Below are 8352 nucleotides of genomic sequence, written 5' to 3' on the forward strand. Positions count from 1 at the left end.
AGGCCCGCATCGGGCTCCCTGCTCTGTCTCCCACTCCCCCTGCTCCTGTTCCCTCTCTTGTGGTCTCTTTCTCCGTCAAATAAATAAATAAAATCTTTAAAAAAAAATGAAAATGGTATTTGCTTAGGCTTTTCCCTCATTGAATTTCAAAAAAGTGTTGTTTCTGTTGTTTCAAAGTTTCTTTTAAAGTCAGGTTGGTTTCCCTGGAATGTCTTTTTGGTCTGTCTCCATGGCGTACCTACCAGGGAGTCATGCTATTTGTGTTTCGCGCCGTACCCGCCTAGTTCTTCATTCATGAGTCTCTTGAAAGGGTCTGCTTAGGGATGCCTGGGTGGCTCAGTATTAAGCGTCTGCCTTTGGCTCGGGTCATGATCCCAGGGTCCTGGGATCGAGCCCTGCATCGGGCTCCTTGCTCAGCAGGAGGCCTGCTTCTCCCTCTCCCACTCCCCCTACTTGTGTTCCCTCTCTCACTGTCTCTCTCTCTCTTAGTCAAATAAATAAATAAATAAAATCTTTAAAAGGGGGGGGGCTGCTTAACCGAAGCTCCCTTGCAGGCAGGGACAAAGCCCTGTCCTTCTCTGTGGGACTAGTCAAGGGCCTGAGGGGTACCCAATGACTGCTAGAATGAGTGAAGCAACATAATTCTCTATGAAGAATGAAGAGCTCAGTCACCATGTCCAGGAATCGGGGAAACAGTTGTACGTGGAATCAGGCAGGGAGCATGAACTCTTACTGGAACGTAACTGTCAGAACCAGTTTTCCTGGTACTCCTGGCACGGCTGCAGGAATAGGAAACTGTAATGTGCAACTATTGGAGCTAAAGACTAGCCACTTACGTGCACAGTGCTTGGAGGTGGCTCTTTTTTCCTGTGTGGCAACATGCCAAGCTGCATGGGGAGGTCATCGAAAGCAAGTGGCTTGCAGAGCTCCTGGCTGGGGGAGTGTTCTTAGAGATGCCAGGGGTCCGCCTATCTGCAGAGGACTCCAGGGACGGACTCCTGCTTGGTCTTGTCCCATTTTTTCACCCAGCATATTGGCTGCAGCCCCAGGAGGGACCTAGGATGCCAGGGGTTTTGTCCATTGGTAGAAGGGGGCTTGTCCTCCCCCCCGACCAGGGGCCTGTGACATGGGTGTCAGCACTTGAAGGCGTTCTGAGGCTCAGCTGTGCTTCAGAAACTCAGAGAGCCTTCGCATGACCAACCTGGAGTCCAGGTGCCTACTGTGGGTCATCCATTCTCCAGACATGTCACTTGTCTCTTGGCGCTCTGACCTGCGGTTTATCCCATAGTCAAGAAAGAGAAGCCAGGCCTAAAGGTGAAGTGGGATGTGGGGGTCTGATCTCGGGCAACTTGGCCACAGTACTAACCCAGCTGTTCAGACCAGGGGTTTTGTTTCTTTTAAAGGCCTCTCGGCCAGATCAGAGGCCCCAGAGCTTCCCCCTGACCGACCTCCCCTACCCTGCATGCCTCTGTCTCTTGTGCCAGGGAAGCACTGTGCTACCTTCAGGGTCCCAGCCATGAGGGAGGGCCATTCTAGAGTGCCTGCGGACACCTACAGGGGTTCTGGAATTTGATGTGGTTCAGCTGCTGGCTGGAGGGAGCACCAGTCAGTGTCACGTGTCCCTCAGCCAGGCTGTGGCACCATTGTTTTCTACCCTTTGGGCAAGAAGCTGCCTCTCTCAGCTTTTGAGTCATCACCAGTGAGGGGAGCTCTCTGGTCACTACGTATTCATTTACCCAGTAGTTATGTAAGGAGCACCTGTCTTGAGCCTTGGGACGAGGCCCCGAATGTACCTCCCCGGTGACTCAGGTCTGGCCCGAGCTTGGCACTGCCTGGAAGTGAGCTGGGTCTGACTCACAAGGGCCTGTGGAGACTCAGTTCCCACACATTGCTCGCCAGGGAGCCTGCAGCATCCTCTATTCCTTCCAAGTGTCTCCACACCTAGTCAAATGACCCATCGTGGCAAATGGAGGCGAGGCAATGTTGGAGCGCTGGAAAGCTGGGATCATCCTTGCCCACAGGAGATTTTCCTTCTGTTTCTGGCTAAATTCAGAGCTCCCCTTTTATAGACTTCATAGGGACTCCACCTCCTGTCAGCCCAAGCTCTTTTTCCAGTACATAATCCCCATGATGAGATTGACAGTCCCCCAATTTCATAGTCACACACTCCAGCCGCCTCTAGGGGGAAGAGGGAGTGCCTTCGGTAGCTCCAAGTGTGGGTTATGTTCTCATCTGCGAAATGAAGATCTTTATGCTTAGGCCTTCTTCCCTCCCGCGATGGCTGTTTGCATCTGTCAAGGTTCAGGTTGGAAAACTGAATCCACCCTAGTTGTTCTAAAGCATAAATGTGCATTTTAATACATGGGAAGTGCTGCCTCTTGGTATTGAAAAGGCTAAAGGAGCAGGTCTTTAAGAATAACTCTATAGACATCTCAGCCTTGACCCACCATGGAAGCTGTTACCTCTGCCCCAAGCAGAAGGGCAGGAGGTGGGAGCCACCATATGCACTGATCTCTTTGGGTTCAAGGAAACAGGACCACAGCTCCTTGCCAGGGAGGAGGGGCCCAGGCTGAGGACATTGTGGCCTCTGCCATGATGCCAGCCATGTCTGCCACCACCAACATCCACAGCAGCTGAAACTGGCCTCTGAGTGTCTCACTGGGGGGAACTTCTTTTTTTATTTTTTTCTTTTTAAGATTTTATTTATTTATTTATTAGAGAGAGAGCATGAGAGGGGGGAGGGTCAGAGGGAGAAGCAGACTTCCCTGGTGAGCAGGGAGCCCGAAGCAGAGCTTGATCCTAGGACCCTGAGATCGTGACCTGAGCCAAAGGCAGTCACCCAACCACTGAGCCACCCAGGTGCCCCTCACTGGGGGGAACTTCCTAATTCATGTTCAGAACCCTTGCCACGAGGGAATTGGGCTGGAGGGAACTTCTCGTTTCTGCAGGGCAGGCTGGCATGCCCTCCACCGTGGGCGTCAGCCGAGGAGGGGTGGGCAGCAGGCCTTTGAACAACAGTCGGGAGCACTTTCCTGAAGTTGACGGCTTGTGATGAGCAAGAGGGAAAGGGTGTGCTCCTGGTGCCGGGGTAGGCAGACAGGTTTACGAGCTCAGAGGGGATTGAAGGATGGGGTATGAAACTACTGTAGCAAAAATAGTCCTAGTGTAAGTTCTGAGTAATCAGATGTGGCCTTGTCAAGTTCTCAGTACCTTTTTCCTAGGCCCAGAGAACACGGAATCGGATTGATCTCAGTCCTTGGTGTGCCACTCATGAGCTGCTGCGTGTTCTACCTTGTTTAATTACTTAATTGTTCCCAATAATAAACACTGTAAACCCTCCTCCCAGTAAGGCTCTGCCTTTGGCATAGCCTGCATGGCATACAAGATTCTTATTCTTATCCTTGGCCCCATCGGACAAGGAGAGCATATGGAGCTAGTCCTGGGCTCCGTGTCCCTAGTGCCCTGTGACACTTGTTGTCTTGCTTGGTCCTTGCAATAGTATGGTGAGCTGTGGGCACCTCTGTTCTCCAGAAGAGGAAGTTGACAGCTCCTAGAGGGTAAGTGACTTCTCCAGGTCACGAGGCCAGCAGCTCCCAGACTCACTCAGCACCTAGTGGACAAGGGCAGTGTGTCAGCTGCCGGGAGGCAGAGGTGCCTGGGATGGGCCTTGCTGGAGAGGAGGGGTGTACGGATCTCCTGTCAGTGCTGGCTGGGGCAGGTCCTCTGCCTGCACCTGTCCAGTCCTGGTCCCCTGAGAATTGTGCATTTGAAACAAGAAATGCTTCAATTTTATCATTTTAGATAAGTTTTTTAAAATATAGAGTATATTATGTCATACTGATTATGTCTTTCTCTTTTGTTTTCCTCCTTTTTAAAAGATTGTTGACGGTGAGTGGTTTCCTCTCTTTCATTGGGTTTGGATACAGAATGGACGTGGCGGGGGGGGGTACAGCGCTGAAGTCCTTGCCAGGCCCATGGGTGTGAGATTGCTGGGTGGGAAGAAGCCTGCAGTCAGTGCTCTGAGCTTGTTGAGGAGACTGCACTGCTAGTGCTGAGCTACGGTCCCACTGGAGTTCGGAGAACGCTCACCACCTTAGGCTCTAGACGGTCCCCCAGCTCAGGCACATGCTCATGGCAGGGATGGGGCTCCTGGGAAGACCGGAGGGTGGCCTCTGCATAGCTGGGTAGGACCTGCTGGGTGTGGTGGCTGTGCCTCTTGGGTCTGGGACTGGCCTTTCCCAGGCGGGAAGGGGGTAGTGAGGTGATAGGGCTGGGGACCCTGCCCTGAGCATGGACTCCCATCTTAGAAAGGAGGCGCCCAAGGAGAAACGCAAGGCGGCCACGTCAGGACCACGCCGATAGCTGTGTGGTGAGCAGTGATGACGAGGAGCTATCCAGGGACAGAGACGTGTACGTGACCACCCATACTCCCCGAAACACCAGGGAGGAGGCAGCCACGGGACTCAGGTACCAGCACTCCCACCGCCCCGCCGCCTTACCAGATGCCTCTGGCCACGTGGAACCCCTTGTCCCCCGGAGTAGGGATCCTCTACCCGCCCCCTTCCATTTCTCAGGGGTAGGGTACTGGAAATACTGGACCTTTCGCAAGTCCTGTGAGCCCATGGCTCGAGAAGGTCCTGTCAGAACAGCCGCCCAGCAGCTGGGTACAGGTGGGCCTGGGTTCAGAGCCAGCTCAGCCATTCCCAGCGGGACAAGACTGTGCCTGCACTGGCAGGGTGAATGTGACTAGCCCTGGGCTGGTGGCACACTCCACCACCTGCCGTGCAGAGCAGACCCTGTGGCTCTCCGTGACCTGCAGCAGGCATGCTCAGAGGTGCTAGGCACAGCTCCGGACCCAGACAGGGAGGCAGAGAGCACAGGCTGCGGGTTTGGGAGGACAGGGCACCTCCAGTTGTCTGTACTTCGGTCCCCTCTTGCCTCCCCGCTGCACCCCCTTGGGGCCGCTGGCCTTTCTGTAAGTCTCCTGGTGCCTATGCTAAGGGGTATGGGCTGCTTCTGTGAAGCCACTTAGGGTAATTGAATGTTCGAGTTTGCTGAGGAACTGACATGAAGCACTGTGATTTTAGGCCCTCTGGTACTGTCAGTTGTCCGATCTGCATGGACGGGTACTCTGAGGTAAGCAACCTTAGCTGTGTCTTCCTTGCTTCTGGTTTCCACATGGCCTCAGTGAAAGAATGAAATGAGAGAGAGGGTCTTCTCTGTCGGTGGGATCTGAAACCTCCCTTCCGCAGTCAGGCCTGGCTGGCCCATGCAGCCTTCACCTCTGGCCCCTGTGTTCCTTGGGCTTCCACGTGAAGTGTGTCCGTCCCATGCGTTTCCCCGTTCCAGCCTCAGCAGAAGCTACTAGTGCTTCCTGTGGCCCCTGAGCCATCCGGCACTGCCCCGGACCTCCGTAGGCCTGTGGGTTCAGGCGTCTGGGGTCCCTCCAACCCTCTTGGGCCGCTGCTGCCAGGAGAGTGTCTCTTGCCTCTGCTTGCGGCTTCAGAGACCCTGCTTGTACTTGCCTGACACTCCAGAGCAGGTAGGTATACAGTTCTCCAGACCTGCCCAGCCCTTCCTCCCCCGTCTCAGCAGAAGTGAGGTTCTGTGGGGACTGCTGTTCCTCTGGGACCAGGGCAAACATGAAGGCTGTTCCGTCTTATGTTTCCTAGATTGTACAGAATGGACGTCTCATTGTTTCTACAGAATGTGGCCACGTCTTTTGTAGCCAATGCCTCCGTGACTCCCTCAAGAATGCTAACACTTGCCCAACTTGCAGGAAAAAGATCAACCACAAACGATACCACCCCATTTATATATGAAGTGTGGAGAGCTGCTCAGGAGAGGTGGACGAACAGACAGACAGCCTGGCTGGGTTCTCCACACAGCCTTTCATGGGTTCTCTGCCTCAATTTCCTGAGCTCACAAAGACTATATTTCAAAACCAACATCTGATATGTAAACTGCTCTTTTGTTTCCAATCCCCTTAGGCCCTTTTGTTACCTCCAGGTTACAGCTGTGGAGCTGGGACCAGGGCCTCCCAGGCTGGGGACTTCATCTCTGCTCCTCTGGGTGGTCTGGTTCCAGGGTAGGAGAGAGGGAGTTAGGCACATTGGAACTGAGAATCGTGGTTCTAGCCTCTTTCTGGAACCTGCATGTTTGCCAAGAAATTTTTCCCCATTTGGAAAGTTTGCCCCAGCTTCCTCCTGGCAGTGTCGACAAGGGGCTGGCCCCAGTCAGAGAGCACGCAGGCCCGCCCAGCTCTCCCTGCAAGCGACATTGACCCAGGCATCTGTCTGCCACAGTGATCAAGCCAAACAAGGTCCATCCGGCCCAAGGATCCCAGGTGTGAGCACGGCCCTGGAAAGACCCACCACCGGACTTTTTTCTTCCCTCGAGAGTCAGAGGTCCCCCGTAATCCCACCTGCACCTTAGCATTGATGTGCGAGGATTTCTGCAGATCAAGAGAATCTCTACAGGGCAATTCCCAGGTTCCTAAGAACGAAATGTGCAATAAAGCCTGTTCTTTGCCTACTTTTCAGCAGCCCAGGAGGTGTAGCACTCTTAGCATCCCCTCAGAGGCCTCACGTTGCCTGTGGAGCAGTGCCTGTCCCACCCCGTCCTATTCACCACCTGTTCTCAGGAACTTAGCCCATGTCCCAGAGTTTTTCACCTGGCACAGGCCCTGCGAGCTCTAGAGGGCAGATACGTGGTCGGGTACCCTGTCTCTTTTCTGATAAAATTTATCCTGTTTGCCACATGCCCTCTGGTCCTCAGTTCCCACTGCCTGATGTCTACTCAAGCATCAGTACTGGGAGGTGGTGGCGGTACCTGCGGCCTTAGCAGCCACCCGTGTCCACGCTCTTGGACAAGTCCTGGCTTCCCGGAGTTTCAGAGTTTGGCCCACCTGCCATTAGCGGGGCTCTTTGGCTTTCACCCACACCCCCACACCAACTGACATTCACTTTAGAAGCTGCTCCTCTGGCCTTTCAGGCTTCGATCCTTTGGGCTTTTGACTGCTCCGTAGGTTTGGTTGGCAAAGTATAGTGGCCTCTCCTCCCCAAGGCAGCCAGATAACAAACGCTCTGCTTAACTTTCTGGGTGTGAGCCTCTTGGTCCTCAAGGAGGCAACAGGGTGGCCTGAGCTGCCCCTCACAGCACAGGGCCTGGGGCAGCTAGTGGGGGAGAGGCCTTGCCGTGTCAACCTGCCTCCGCCTCTGCACCCCTTCTTCTCAGAGGGCTTTAAGCCAAACCAACAGCCTCTCTGTGTGAAACATCTTCAAGGTGGATACGGGGCCTCCTCTGGCTTTGCTAGCAATAACTGACCTTCAGTTTACCCTTCTGAAGGAGCAGGGACTCGGCACAGAATTCACTTTAAACGGGGCTGAAGGAGTGTCCCTCCTCTGTGTGAAAAGAAATTTGTTTTATTCTTCATTCTGACTTTTTAACTGTTTGGCTCACTTCCAGTTAATTTGGATGAAAATAATAATTTTCTACTTGGAGTTGAGGGCAGGACGTCAGTTCTCATCAGCACAATGCTCGGTATGTCTGCCCTCTATTTGGACATCATTGCCATTAAGTTTCTTCTGGGCTTCGTGGAAACTCTTTTGTTACGTTTCAGCAGTACCCAGACTTCAGAAACCCAAGGTGACCATGCATCCAAAATCTTTTAAGTTTTGTGCTTAAGGACAAATGGTTGATCGTAAAGGTGGTATTCCTTCATACTAAATTAAGTTGGGAAAAAAAATGTTTAGTTTCTACTATTTAGAAACTGCAAAATAGGAAAACGATAAGAAAAATTCATTTTCCTTTCTTCATTGTACATAGTTCAAATCTTTCTTTGTTACATTTAAACTATATCCATGTACATCAGTCTGTTTCAGACTCCTCTGCTAGTGTTACAGATGGAAATAAAACCATTAATTTGAAACCAGATTTCTTTCATGCATTCATTTGCTCTCTGGGATGGATTTTCTCCCCTTTTGCCCAAGATGTGTGATTCCTATCTGCCTCCAGTTTAGCATATTTTGTCAGAGTACAGGAAATCTGCTTGTGTGGCTACTGATCCAGAAACCAGCAGGCGAGAGAGGTCATTCTTGGAGTGGAACCACAAGTCTAGGCCCTGGGATCCTTCAGCAGAATCTTTACCTCGGCCCTAAGAAGTGAGGCTGGTTGTGGGGCTGTCTGACCAGCACCGGCTCAGGAGAGGGCCTCTGAGCAGTGTGGACTCAGATGGACCTGGGATTCTGACAGCACGGTGCACCCCTGCCTCAGCCACCCAGACATGGTTGCCTTCCACTCTGGGACGGGGCCTGAGGGGGGGCATGGTATGCTGGTCAGTGCCCTGGGTGG

At 52.9% G+C, this 8352-nt stretch overlaps 1 protein-coding gene across 1 annotated transcript in view; it reads left to right on the forward strand.

Annotated features, from left to right (window-relative positions):
* Positions 1 to 7933, forward strand: part of RNF4 (ring finger protein 4) — a 33561-nt gene extending 25628 nt beyond the window's left edge. The window contains exons 5-8 of the mRNA XM_025887045.2: positions 3879 to 3888; positions 4308 to 4467; positions 5088 to 5136; positions 5673 to 7933. Of these exons, the coding sequence (XP_025742830.1) occupies positions 3879 to 3888; positions 4308 to 4467; positions 5088 to 5136; positions 5673 to 5822 (369 nt within the window). The 3' untranslated portion in view covers positions 5823 to 7933. The remainder of the gene's footprint in view (positions 1 to 3878; positions 3889 to 4307; positions 4468 to 5087; positions 5137 to 5672) is intronic.
* The last annotated feature ends 419 nt before the right edge of the window (positions 7934 to 8352 follow it).

Source organism: Callorhinus ursinus, unplaced genomic scaffold (assembly GCF_003265705.2).
Source record: "Callorhinus ursinus isolate GAN/ISIS: 27379988/994484 unplaced genomic scaffold, GSC_fseal_2.0 scaffold4, whole genome shotgun sequence".
Lineage (NCBI taxonomy): Eukaryota > Metazoa > Chordata > Mammalia > Carnivora > Otariidae > Callorhinus > Callorhinus ursinus.